Source organism: Prorops nasuta, unplaced genomic scaffold, assembly GCF_024137725.1.
Source record: "Prorops nasuta isolate Cenicafe-Biocafe unplaced genomic scaffold, Cenicafe_Pnas_1.2 PNAS00010, whole genome shotgun sequence".
Lineage (NCBI taxonomy): Eukaryota > Metazoa > Arthropoda > Insecta > Hymenoptera > Bethylidae > Prorops > Prorops nasuta.
The window spans coordinates 2,689,609-2,702,472 of record NW_027116807.1 but is presented as its reverse complement, the minus strand read 5'-3'; the positions used below and the strand labels follow the sequence as shown (position 1 = coordinate 2,702,472).

Here is a 12,864-nt window from a genome sequence, read left to right as displayed (position 1 = left end):
TTTTGTATACTAGTACAGGCGAAAGGGAATTACAGTGGGAGTCGCAACGTTCTAGAATCCTTCATCATTGATTTAGTTCAATCAGTGTCAGCACATCGCATTGATAAGAGGTGAGAATGCAAGAAAAAAATTTGATCAAAAAAATAGACAACTAATAATAAATGCACTATTATAAGAATAGGATAACAAATCAAGCTTGATCCTAGTAAATCTTTGAAACACAATGCATGCCTTAAATTCATTTAGCTTATGCAATAACAATAAAAATTTGAATCCATCGCAAGAAAAGTACAAGAACATAGTGCGTGACCAGACAAACTTATATATATGTATACAAAAGAAAACTCAACATATGTTTCGTCGCGTAATATTGCATTTCATTTCATTAATTATACACATTTATTTCAATAATTCCTATATCATGTAATATCCTACTCCATCACTCCTCGATGACACTGATAATATTATTTAATCATAGGTTAAGCAAAATGAGTGTATAGAATTAAATCTCTGTTTTTCTTTTATCAACGACAACCACACTCGACAACCACCATGTCCTCATAGCCATATTGATAAGTCAATGTCCCACTGGAGTCCAAATACAATAGGCTAGTAGGTGCCAATTTTGTAGGCACGCAACAAGCACGACTCACAGGTTTATTGCCCCCAAAAGGGTCTCTAGATTGGAGAGCACTGTGGACCAAAGTCTGAACAATGGCGTGTTTCGTTGGACTCAGATGATCAGCGAATGGGTAGAAGCATTTTCCAGCACATTGATAAGCTTCGTAGCCAGGAGGTGCCACCACCCAATCGTCGTAAGAGATCAAAGAAAAGTCCACGTATAGTGGACGTCTTCTGCAACCATTCCTCCGTCTCCTCCTCGGTCCCTCCTCCTCCCACCTCCCTCCATCCTCCGAATCTTCCTCAACAACGGACCTCTCTAACCTTCTTTTCTTCCTCGACTTGCTGTAACTCAACAACAAAATTGGCCTTTCCCCTCTCGATCTATCATTAAAAATCCCAATCACGTGCAATCTAATCCTATCGCTCCCCCTACTCGCCAGCACAGAGGTCAAGTTGAAGGCCCTCCACGAATTTTCTCTCCTTGACTCATCCCTCAATTTTTCTCCAACAGCAGCGTCCACCGAACGAACCCTTAATATGCTCCCTGCTGGACCCAACAGTTCACCAGACTCTAGAGTCTCTTCAGGATCAATCGAAGGTATAGAGAATTCCACAATTCTCCCCCCTCCACTCACTGGACCTGATACGTGATCCGGCTCCACCGCACGGATTATATCCGCCTCTGGTCGCCGATGATAAAGTTGTAGCATATACCTCGATATTACACCACTGTGTCTCTTACGGTTCTCCAAAAATGGCTTCTTCGTACTGGAGTTGAACAACCGATGAGACACTACGATCCTAGAAGAGGGTAGATTCAGGTCAAGCTGTATCGACGCTTTTGCACGAACCGAGGAAACTGGCCACGAGAGAGATGCAAATTTTAAGAAACAGCAGACACCGAATGCACCACCGATTAAAATTAGAAATTGACTGGTTAAACTCATTCTTGAAATCACTATTTTACACTCGGGGAATATTCTGATTATAGCACGTATTATTTTGCAGATTGGTGTATTTGTGGGAGGATGAATCTTTTGGAGAGAAGAAAATAAACTTGACTGAGTCCACAGGGTTAAAAATTAAGCGTTGAACACGAATTTCGATCTGGAACTGCGGCGTCCTTCCACTGTGTGGCTGAGATGCTGAAAAAAAGCTTTCTTGAAATAGCCGCCAATAAGGGTGGCTGGCTGGAATCGCCCATATGGAAATCTCTTATCAGTCGCAGACCACCACTTGACCGAGCGATCTGCCCACCTACCCTGCATCATCAGTCAGTCAGTCTCGACAGAAATCCAACAAGAAAATCCTCGAGTGCTGATACTCACTGTTCAGTGTAGCAGCTTTTAAAAGGGAAGTAGAGAAAGGCTTCACGAGAGTGGTTTTATGTTTTCTACAATTTTCTAAATAAGCGTCTAACAATTTTTTGTATCTTCGTTCTAAGTTTGTTTATTTTTTCTACGCTTTTCACATTTCTCAATTATAATTGAGCAAAAATCGTCTATTTCTCGCGCTTGGAAATTGACTGTGATATTGCGTCCGGTTGAGACGCATTCAGCAAAGTGTCACAGTGAAATTCGATGGCTACCTGCCATACGTGGGTGGCACGGCTGATGTACTTCTGATGGCCACGGATCTTATATACCGGTTGTTTGATGAACGTCACGAGACCCAATAACCCTTGGTAGCTTTTGTTATCGCTCAATCTTCGGTACACTGTATAACACTTCAGGTATGTCACGACTCTTCAACGTTATTTCTAATATTACATTTGTATAGAATTATGTATGTTTACAAAGAAATATATAATTAAAAATATACTGAAAAAATGCAGGTAAAAATACAGGGGAAATTAAAAGAAAAATTACATTTTTATTTATATAAACAGATACGTTTCATTGTTTCATGCTATAACTATAATTATATATTAAAATATAATGTTTCTCTCTGTTTTTGTATCAGGTATTATATTGACAGTACGATAGAGGGTGCATCGTTGGGGCAACTTTAGGGATACCTAGCTTCTACTGAAATGGATATAAGGGAAAAGAGAGAGAAAGAAAGATCTACGTCGATCGGATAGGAAATTCGCGGTCGTTCCTCAACCTGGCTTAAATCCAACAGGTTTGCTCGTTGCAAAGGAGGATGTTGTCCCCCTGCCCCCTCTCTTTCTCTCTCAAACTAGACGCACTATATTTAAACGCAGTGTCGAGAATCATCGTCATCATGCAGTAGACGCTGTGTTCTTCTCTCCCAAAGGCAGCGCTCGGTAGTTAAAGCCAAAAGCCAAAAAAACAACGAACCGAGTTATAGCCGGTCGAGCAGCGTCGTCGCTCTTATTGCCTCGCCGCTGGTCAGTCGCGATCGTAAGTTCAAGCTGAGAGCACCGGAAGTTAGCGAGTGACTCCCTCCCCCTGTTAATCGGGCCAAGCGCCCCTTGTTGTGCGTCGCCCATTCATCGCCTCGCCAACCCCTTCACAGTGCCCTGCAGAGATGACTTCTGGTTGCTTTTTTCACGAACCGATTCGTCTGCCAATCGACCTCAACGAACAGTCGGATACTCTCAAGGTGCCAGTACCAAAATTTAATCTCATCGAATAGTGGTCCTATGCGTGTGTAGAAGAAAACGCCATATTACCTTCTTATACAATTAATCCATACTGAAATTATGTCGAGTGAAGTGGAAATGCGGTAAATCATTGTTCTAGGATTATCTTATTTTTATAAATTTTATATAAGCTTTTTTTTCATTCTGACATTCGTCAAATTGATAAGTTTTATTTTTTAAAATTCTATATTCTATTTATTTTCTTCTTCAATATTTGTAGAATTTTCTATTCGACGGACAATGAGAATGTGCGAGTAGCCACAGTGTATTATGCAATATTTTACAGCGAAAATGAGATTTCATTAAAGAGAGGTGGAAGATTTAGTCTTCCGCGAAGAGTTTAGTTCGCGTCAGAGCGCGGACAGACGAGGCGTGAAGTTGTCAGGTTTGTTGGGTCATCGAGAGGCCTTCGTTAATAGGGACCAGTATAGCCCGATGCGACACTCCCTTTCCTGCCATACTTCCTAACTAATTCCTCTTCAGTATTTGACATTGCCTATCAGGAGGATATAAGTTTGTTCGCGAAATTCTAAAAATTTCTTTCGAAGCACGTACACCATCAAAATAATTCCGTACACGTCCGAGCTAAATATAGTCGTGCACTTGCCATCCGAGTTACGTAAGAACCATGCAAAACTGCTCACGTGTACTATTTTTCAGGGCACCGATCTGATCAGGGTCTCCAAGTTTTATAAGGACAGCAAGGATGGCAGGTTCATGAGTTTCCTTCACGATGATGCCAGAACCCTCTACGATGTCTTCCGGAAGGGCGCCAAGGAATCTAGTTAGTTCTCAAACCAATTCCTTTTAGTAAAATATCAATTTTTTATTACTCAAATTTTACTCAATGACTGCATTGAGAAAAGTTTGTTAACCTATTAACGATTATTCTTTGCAATAATATAGTTAACTCATTGATGCAATGAATCATTCATTATATCAATAAGTTTTGTTTCTTATTGTAATGAATAATTATTAATGAGTTGTACAGTTTATTCAGTGTACTTGTGTATATTATATATATCTTTATCGCGAACAAAATAAAAACGCATTGCAAATACATAAACTACGTAAACAACACGTGCTTTGTATCAGTTGAGTGAATTATTTGGGGTAGTAGAATCAGTCACCTGATATTAAACAGGGAGGGAGCAATTGAAGAATGGTCCCTTGCGACTTTTCCATTAATCATCGTTTTTAACAGTTCGACAACACGTTAGCAAAGGTTATCATTTATTTTAGGCCCTGTGGTTGTAATATTTTTATCCCGGCAGAAACCCACGCATGCGGGGGTATACGCGGGCCACGGCGCACCTGTCGTCGCTGAAAACAACATAATTTATGTGGCCTTGGTGACCATAGCTAGCCTAATATTACAACCTACTACAGTCCTGGCTGCAGTGTTATAATTCGCTAAAGTTCACCAAGATTAAAGTTCCATCCTTTGTGGTTTACCACTGGTACACTTTTAAAAATAATATATATTTACGAAGTCAGTTACAAACTTTAGTTTCAGCGATTGTGTATTTGTACAATATTCGGAGGATCAGTTACTTCCCTTGATTATTACAACCTTTCATAATCCTAACTCCATTGTTTTAAATTCGGCGATAAACCACAAAGATCACAGTTTCTTCCTTTCATTTATTATTGGTTCTTTTAAAAAATATACATATATTTATTAAGACAATTACAAACTTTAATTTCAATGATTGAAAACAGTTGTGTGATCGTACAGATGTCGGTGGATTCGTTGATTTTCTTGGAACAAAGTTTCGACGTTGTACATTAAAACTCGCAGAGAATTTTCCGCGTGCCCGTAATACGCTCTGAAATCACGAGTTGGCAACTTCACTGCTCGCGAGCACTACCGCGTGGCAATTTAAATTCCACGATTTTCACTACACGCGACCTTGCACGTCCATCGAACTAAATGTACCACGATGAACCTTCGGGATGTTGCGAAATTTCGATGAAAATTTATCACATTCTCTTCTCTCTTCCTTCTAATTATTTTCTTCTTACTTATTTTAAATTTTATTTATATTTAGGATTGCTGATGGTATTTCAAGGAATTTTGTTTAAAAGGTGGTCCTACAATGTGTTATAATTGTCATTAAAGCTTCGTATGCTGCAGTAATAAACATTGATCTAACGAGTGATGGAGACGTGTTATTGTTTTTTTAATACTCTCGTTTGCCAAGCGTCACGACTTTTAAGTAGAGAGCTGCGAAATCACATCGATCAGAAAATATAAACAGTGACGTCATCATCGGTACAACGCATTTTTCAACCCCTGTGCTTCCTCTGTGCGGGTTTCGATCATTCGTTAATCCGGACTAAAAAGCATGTTTGCTGTCGGTGAACGAGAACCAGTGTCAAAATATTTAGACTTTTCTGAGCCATGCATGTTTATTCTTGGATATCGCACAAGTCGAAGTATCTTCTTTTAATGTTAGAAAAGCTTCGTTCATCATTTTTAACGCTTTATATTATTTACATTTGAATGTCAGCGGGGATTTAAATTGAAAAGAATTGCCACCTTTGTTATAATATATATTATTCATTTTCAGATAACGGTCCTTGTCTTGGTTGGAGAGAAGGTCCAAATAAGCCTTACCAATGGCTGAATTACAACGAGGCTTTATTGAGAGCAAAGAATTTCGGTTCCGGATTGATTTCCGTGGGATTGGCAGCAGGACCACACACCTTGGTGGGTTTGTACAGTCAAAACTGCCCCGAGTGGATACTCACTGAGCAAGCTTGCTACACTTACTCGCTGGTCGTTGTGCCACTTTATGACACATTGGGACCAGACGCTTGCGCTTTCATCATCAACCAGGCGGAAATCAACGTTGTCGTCTGTGAGGATGAAAAAAAATGCAATCTCTTACTCGATAAAGCACCCAGGTTAGGTTTAATGTTTTAAATTGATTTTTTTTTTATTCGATGTACACTGTGCTCCTGTGGTAAATAATTATATAATTGAATTCTTAATTGACCATACCTAATTCCACGTATGACATTTACAGATGTTTGAGAAAACTGATAGTGATAAAGGACACGAGACCAACGACGAATCAGAGAGCGAAAAATCGGGGAGTCGAAATTTTGAGGTTCGAGGACGTCGAGAGGCTCGGCGCTCAGAGGAATCACGTCGAACTACCGCCAAAGGTCACTGACCTTTGCACAATATGCTACACTTCCGGTACTACCGGCAACCCTAAGGGCGTTATGCTGACGCACCAAAACGTTGTGGCAGCTATTTCCGCGGTTATCTTGCAGTTGAGCGAATATAAACCTACCTACAAGGATACCATGATCAGCTTTCTACCCTTGGCCCATATGCTGGAACGTTGCTGTGAGAACGCTATGTACCTGGTTGGTGGTTCAGTTGGATTTTACAGTGGGGATATCAAAAAGCTCTCCGACGACATGAAAGCGTTGAAACCGACAGTTATGCCGGCTGTTCCGAGGCTCCTCAATCGCATGTACGATAAGGTAACCAGAAAACAGCGTTTTTAGTTACGTCCTAATCATCAGAGTAATTTTATATTACTCACATGAATAATGACATTAACCCTAATCGTATAATATTCCACGTGTTTTTACTATGAATCATGCCACGATATGAAAAAAGTCTTCTATTATCATGACTAACTGCAATTTTCAAGTTTTATCATTTTAGTTTAAAAACTAAAAAATCAAAAGAAGTTTTGTAAATACAATATGAAATGATTAGAAAATTTAAGTTCGAATGTTACTCCAAGTCCCATCGTGGTTCGATTAGAATTAACAAGAAATGTAAAATCTTTATTTTATTCTTTATTTATTTTCTTAATGATAATTGCTCACAAAATTATTATTAATAATTGCTTGCTATGTTGCGGCATTCTTTATTAGCTTAGCTAATGTTTTGGGCCGTCTACCCAACAATTAGTTAATATGTTCCAATCTATACTACGCAATATCTCCCATACGTGCCAATGTTAGAGATGTATCGTGTTTAGAACGCAATGTAAAAATACGAACAATTCCCAATCAAGCGTTTGTAGATTGTCAAGTCAGTGAAATGCTGTGGTGTCAAGAACTCCATACAAATTATCATTCCGAAAAAAATATAATTTATTTCTCTTTAGAATTCACTCTCAAACGTAATAATACTGTTAGAAGGATAACTCATCTATAGTGATAATCGTTCATTAGTTCATCCATGAGAAAGAAACTGCAATTGAAAATACTTTATAAATCGATTGAATGGTGACTTGTCCGTTAAAAGTGAATGTGTGATGTTGCTTGTGATTGGTTATTTCATATGGATTGCGCGAAGCAGTAAAAATAGACTATAGCTTTGAGATAGTGTATAAGGAGTCGTAGTGTGTATTTCGCCCGAATAGAGGGGGAGGGTGGGGGAGGGGGGCAGCAGTTCCAAAGAAAAGAATAGAATAATCAGCCAATCCGAGACAAAGCACTCTAGAACAAATTGGTTATCTAAATAAACTAAGGTTTATCGACTGCTTGCCAACACTCGCGTGAGTAAACATAACGATGCACCCGAGCTTTCGACGTGTCGGGGACGCTAAATATATATTTGAAAACTTATTGCTTCCATGTGTAACACAGGTGCAAACAGAGCTTCAGAGATCGTGCATGAAGAGGATTCTCTTCAACATGGCATTGAGAGCTAAGGAAGGAGAAATTAAGAAGAGCATCGTCAGGAATAACAGCACGTGGGATAAGCTGGTCTTTAGAAAAATTCAAGAATCCTTGGGTGGAAGACTCAGGCTGATGCTCATCGGTTCAGCCCCACTTGCAGGAAACGTCCTCACCTTTGCTAGGTGTGCTCTAGGCTGTCTCGTGGTTGAAGGCTATGGCCAAACCGAGTGCAGCGCTCCAGTAACTCTCACTATTCAGGTATGTCTCGCCTTTTAAAATCCAGCCTTTCTTTCCCAACCAATAATAAGTTTATAATATATAATTTTAATAAAAGTTCAAATTAATATTTATAAAAAACATTTAATATACTCTGAATTTGTCACATGCAACTTGAAAACTCTGTCGAGCTTGCAAATTCAAATGAATGAAAGTCTTTGTTGAGGGGATTCAGACTGGATAATAATATCAAGCTATTTAGCAGCCATGTGTCTTTCTATTTCGAGAACAGAGATAGGATTAGAATCATATTATTATACTAGTACTCGTTGGAGCTTCAACGTAAACCAAGAAGCTCCTATTTTTTTCTAGATATTTACGTTTCAGCCTCGTGGTCTTAATTTGTCGAATTGTCACTCTCTTTTTAATAAGTGCATTGATTTTTTTCTTCCCTCTGTTGTGGAAATATTTTCTTCTAAAAGACAATTGATTTTACAACAGCTCACAGCTTTTGATCTGTCGTCAAATTTGTGTATGTAGCTTTAATAATTCCACCATATATTTTCTCTTTATTTTAAATAAATTCTTGGCAAAGCGAGAGGAGGGACTCAAACACTTAATAAGTATACAGCTATGCGTACCATTCGAGATAGGTGACTCGAGCAAGTCGGTCAATAAACGATACGTAAATAAACTATTGAGTATTTATTATATAGCAAATTCATGTCTCATAAATTCACCAACTATAAAATAAGCTTTCCACGAAGAAGTATTTCATAGGATAGCATGAGTATATTTTGATAATGAGCGTGTCGAAGAAGTAAATTTTGCTGACACTTTTAAGACTCGGAAAAACTGAATTAAAAATATTGTAATATATCTATGTGTATTAAATATTCTATTAATCAATAAGATTCATTGTGATGCTACAGATTTAGACCGAAAGCTCGAAATGAGAAAAAGCAATAAATTGAAGCTCCGACTGACCATAAAGTATAACAACCGGAACATAAATGTTCAATTTTAACTGGTACTGATGATACTTGATTGCCTCGAAGTACATATAAATCACAATGACAATGCAGTAAAGTAAAGCTTCGGTCAATCGTGAAATTCAGTAGACGTGCATATAAATTCAGTAAAAATTAATTAAAACCCGGATGAATAATCGAGTTACTATAACAACAATTTTTTTGTTATTATCTAATCGCAAATAAGCTTATAACTAGACGCGTGTCAAAGCACGTGTGATGGTGTTCGCTATCTTACAATAGTACATTCGAATTCACGTTGCTATATGCCATATGGATTGGCCCGCGTGAATGCCATATTAAATTTGAACTATCGCGGGCCAATAACGCATACAAATTGTACTTGCTTGAAAAATATGCATCGTGCTTTTGCGAGAGATTTATACAGCAGTTTTTCGTATAATTTTAAATATAAATGGCATTCAGTTACATAACAGAGATTAATAAACTTTTTATTTAAGGGTGATTATATACCAGAACACGTGGGACCACCAGTTGCTTGTTGTTGCGTGAAACTCGTGGATGTACCGGAAATGGAATACTACGCAATTAACAACCAAGGAGAAGTTTGTGTTAGAGGAACCAATGTCTTTGTTGGTTACTACAAAGACCTTGAAAAGACAGCGGAAGTTATCGACGAACAGGGATGGCATCATACAGGGGACGTTGGAATGTGGTTGCCGGTAAATAAATTTTGATTAGTAATTTTTACTTGGATTTTAATATGAATCATAATTGTTTAAGAATGGCTCGCTTAAGATAATTGACCGAAAGAAACATACGTTTAAGTTGTCGCAAGGTGAATACATTGTTCCCGAAAAAATAGAAAACATCTATATTAGAAGTCAGTACGTAGCACAGGTATTTGTACACGGAGAATCCTTGAAATCTTGCGTGGTTGGTATTGTGGTGCCGGATGTGGATGTTGTTAAATGCTGGGCATCCGAAAACGGAATACCTGGCACTTTGAGCGTACTTTGCAATAATCCAGAAGTGAAACGACTCATATTGGATGATATGCTGGCTTGGGGTAAAGATGCTGGATTAAAATCCTTTGAACAGGTACTATACTTAACTTACAATAATATTTATTTGATAAATTTTGCCAAATGCAGTTAACTCTTCAAACATAAATTCTAATTTAACAAATTGTTTTCATTTAATAGGTGAAGGATATTTATCTGCATCCAGACCCATTCTCGATACAAAATGGATTGCTTACACCGACGTTAAAAGCAAAACGGCCTCAGCTTAGAGCATACTTTAAGCCACAGATAGAGGATCTCTATCAACAATTAGACTGACCGGATTGAACAATAGCTGAAGCAACTTTTGTTCATAGTACATGGTGAGAAAAATGGTAGAATATCTTCAAGTTCAACGAGCATCGACTACGCATTATTTTTACGGTAATTATAAGAAATCCTGGTAAATAAACAGTAAATACCTGATAAATGAGTTTATTGTAAGGCGAATCGATCGATTCGGATTATAACTTGTGTAGATAAATATATTTACAATATTAGCTTTTACCGTGGCTATTGTTAACATTTTATATTGTAAAATATAACTTCATAAATTGCAAGAACTTCATCTTGCTATTTTGGATAGATTAAGCAACATAGCTATAACTAAAACATCTTCAGGTACAGCTGAACTTTTTCTCTATCTTTACGGTGCTTAATAATCAAACTGCAACTGAATACATTGTATTATAATTGAATACCAGATATTTTTAACGAATTTCGAATAAACTGTTTGTAGTACGTAATTTAAAAAATATACAGGTACTTATGTTTTTATATGAGATACATATATAGAAACATACATATACAAGCCTTTGACCGTAACGAATAAAGAGATCCTCTTATTCATTTGTTAATAATCAATTTAATTATCTCAATTTTATTTTACGCATCGGCGTATTATTTAAAAGGTTTAAGCAATTTCCAAGGTTAATTGGTTGAATTTTTCGTATGTAGTACTCGCGTCACGAGAATTCTCTCATACGGTTTCATTGATATTTGTAAAGCAAGCAAAAACTGCAAGGATAATGTAGTATTGTTTTAAACAACAAACAGATCATCTCATGTTCATTGCCAATTCTAGTAATTTATAAATAATTATCTGGCATAAGCGAATCGACCGTATCATTAATATTTCTTAATGCCTGATAGCTTTCCATAATATTTTAACTCTTAGATGTAACACTATAATATATCACAAGACAAACAACAATTATAAGAGTCAACGCTACTGCTGCTAAGATGAGTCTTTGTTGAAGGCCTCGCATTATCATTCCTGTTAGTATTCGAGAACCTCTACCTAGATCAGCATCAGTCTCTCGTAACTAGAATATCAAATAATTAACATTATTCAAATATCTTTAGATATCCTTCTTATACAAAGGACTCACCAGTTTAAATGCCTCAGAGCATAAATGTAAAAGACGTGTGACTTTGTGTTTATAAGAGATAATAAAATTTGCATAATTACTTCTCAAAAGATCATACTAATTGCATTCAGAGAGGTCTTATGAAAAATTTTGTTAATTATAACAATTACAAAGATACAAGTATTCCACGCATCTATGCTCTAGGGAAGTTTATCTAACAGACCTTGTGTATTGATAAAGTTTTACATACCCTTCCTCTACTCCTCTGTATAGTTTCTCTTTGGTCATGCAAATCTTTCAATACCTCTGTACCTATTTCTTCTGTTTCTAGAACCATGCGATAACCATTCTGCAATGTCCGTCCATTGCGGTCTATCCTATCTGATACATCTAATAATCTCTTTCTTTGATCTTCAGTCACATTGTTATCCCAAGACTCATCAACATTGGTTTCATTCATATTATCTAATTTCTTAGAAGCCTGAAATTCCTGTGTCAGTCTTTTCAACTCTGCTCTGTGACTTTCCATCTGAGCCTTTAGACGATCACGAGTTTTCCCATTCATTTCCCTTACCTCCAACTCCATTTGCTCCAGCTATAAATTATCATTCAATTACGTACTATCAAATAACTAGATTATATTAAATTTTACTTCAGAAATATAAATTTGATCAAGAAAGTATAAGCAATATGTATTATATAAATGACTGAAATGATACTGTACTAGTTCTTGGGCCTCTTCAATTTGCCGATCAACATCTTGGACATAAACTCTTCTTTCACCTAAAAGTTTAGTTATTCGTATAGATTGTCTGCGACTATTAATTTCATTTTTAGATTAACAATCTATATTCTATGCATTTCTACAGACTTCTTTGATTTATTATGAATTACCAAAGAGTACATACTAGCACCTTGCAATCTGATTCTACAAATTTTTGCTGTAATGTCAGCTGTCAAAACGGCATACTGTTGTTCGTAGTTGTCAATGAGATTAGCCATATTGAGCAGACTCTTTCATTAGACGTTTCCGATAGAATGGCAGAGAGCTTATCTCATTCTCCAATCGTTAACTTTATATTTAATTAATTTTTATAAAGCCCTCCATGGAGCCTAAAGTAAACCACAAATCGTTAACGCTTAAAAATTTTTGATAGCATTAGTGACTTAGTGAGTAATAATAGAGATTAAAGATTAGGGGTGAGTGCTCAGATCATGCCGTGTTCCACAGCAATCTTTGCTGGTAGATGGCGCTGAAAATCAAAAATTGCTCCCAGTGAATTTTCCCCTGACTCCATCTATCGAAATTTATGCGCAACAACTCGGTGTATATG

The 12,864-nt window shown here is 37.1% G+C and overlaps 3 protein-coding genes across 5 annotated transcripts; 1 reads left to right on the top strand and 2 right to left on the bottom strand.

Moving 5' to 3' along the window:
* Positions 1–524: 524 nt before the first annotated feature.
* On the bottom strand, positions 525–1,895 carry LOC136777103 (growth/differentiation factor 2-like). Its single transcript, XM_066733174.1, has 3 exons — positions 1,886–1,895; positions 1,682–1,814; positions 525–1,605 (listed from the first exon to the last, which is right to left on the bottom strand). The coding sequence occupies exons 1-3, from the start codon at positions 1,893–1,895 to the stop codon at positions 525–527; spliced, it is 1,224 nt and encodes a 407-aa protein (XP_066589271.1).
* Positions 1,896–2,880: 985 nt separating this feature from the next.
* LOC136777247 (long-chain-fatty-acid--CoA ligase 6) lies at positions 2,881–10,937 on the top strand. 2 transcript variants are annotated; one of them, XM_066733419.1, is made up of 8 exons: positions 2,881–3,192; positions 3,893–4,016; positions 5,806–6,142; positions 6,265–6,733; positions 7,856–8,146; positions 9,597–9,818; positions 9,880–10,197; positions 10,302–10,937. In XM_066733419.1, the coding sequence occupies exons 1-8, from the start codon at positions 3,118–3,120 to the stop codon at positions 10,437–10,439; spliced, it is 1,974 nt and encodes a 657-aa protein (XP_066589516.1). In that variant the 5' UTR covers positions 2,881–3,117; the 3' UTR covers positions 10,440–10,937. The 2 variants fall into 2 exon arrangements, with proteins under 2 accessions (XP_066589516.1, XP_066589517.1); XM_066733420.1 differs by having other exon boundaries at positions 3,175–3,315.
* Positions 10,569–12,750, bottom strand: LOC136777248 (vesicle transport through interaction with t-SNAREs homolog 1A-like). 2 transcript variants are annotated; one of them, XM_066733421.1, is made up of 4 exons: positions 12,439–12,750; positions 12,255–12,313; positions 11,781–12,125; positions 10,569–11,485 (listed from the first exon to the last, which is right to left on the bottom strand). In XM_066733421.1, exons 1-4 carry the CDS (start codon positions 12,530–12,532, stop codon positions 11,327–11,329), a joined length of 657 nt encoding a protein of 218 aa, XP_066589518.1. In that variant the 5' UTR covers positions 12,533–12,750; the 3' UTR covers positions 10,569–11,326. The 2 variants fall into 2 exon arrangements, with proteins under 2 accessions (XP_066589518.1, XP_066589519.1); XM_066733422.1 differs by having other exon boundaries at positions 12,445–12,750.
* Between the last annotated feature and the right edge of the window lie 114 nt (positions 12,751–12,864).

Bases quoted from the DNA above. Each gene is read 5' to 3' on its own strand.
- LOC136777247 (XM_066733419.1), top strand. From the start codon at position 3,118: ATGACTTCTGGTTGCTTTTTTCACGAACCGATTCGTCTGCCAATCGAC. The intron at 4,017-5,805 runs GTTAGTTCTCAA...ATTCATTTTCAG, and splicing joins GAAGGGCGCCAAGGAATCTA to ATAACGGTCCTTGTCTTGGT. The intron at 6,143-6,264 runs GTTAGGTTTAAT...TGACATTTACAG, and splicing joins TTACTCGATAAAGCACCCAG to ATGTTTGAGAAAACTGATAG.
- LOC136777248 (XM_066733421.1), bottom strand. From the start codon at position 12,532: ATGGCTAATCTCATTGACAACTACGAACAACAGTATGCCGTTTTGACA. The intron at 12,126-12,254 runs GTACAGTATCAT...GATAATTTATAG, and splicing joins TTGAAGAGGCCCAAGAACTA to CTGGAGCAAATGGAGTTGGA. The intron at 11,486-11,780 runs GTATGTAAAACT...TTGATATTCTAG, and splicing joins TACAGAGGAGTAGAGGAAGG to TTACGAGAGACTGATGCTGA.
- LOC136777103 (XM_066733174.1), bottom strand. The intron at 1,606-1,681 runs GTTTATTTTCTT...TGCTATAATCAG, and splicing joins AACCCTGTGGACTCAGTCAA to AATATTCCCCGAGTGTAAAA.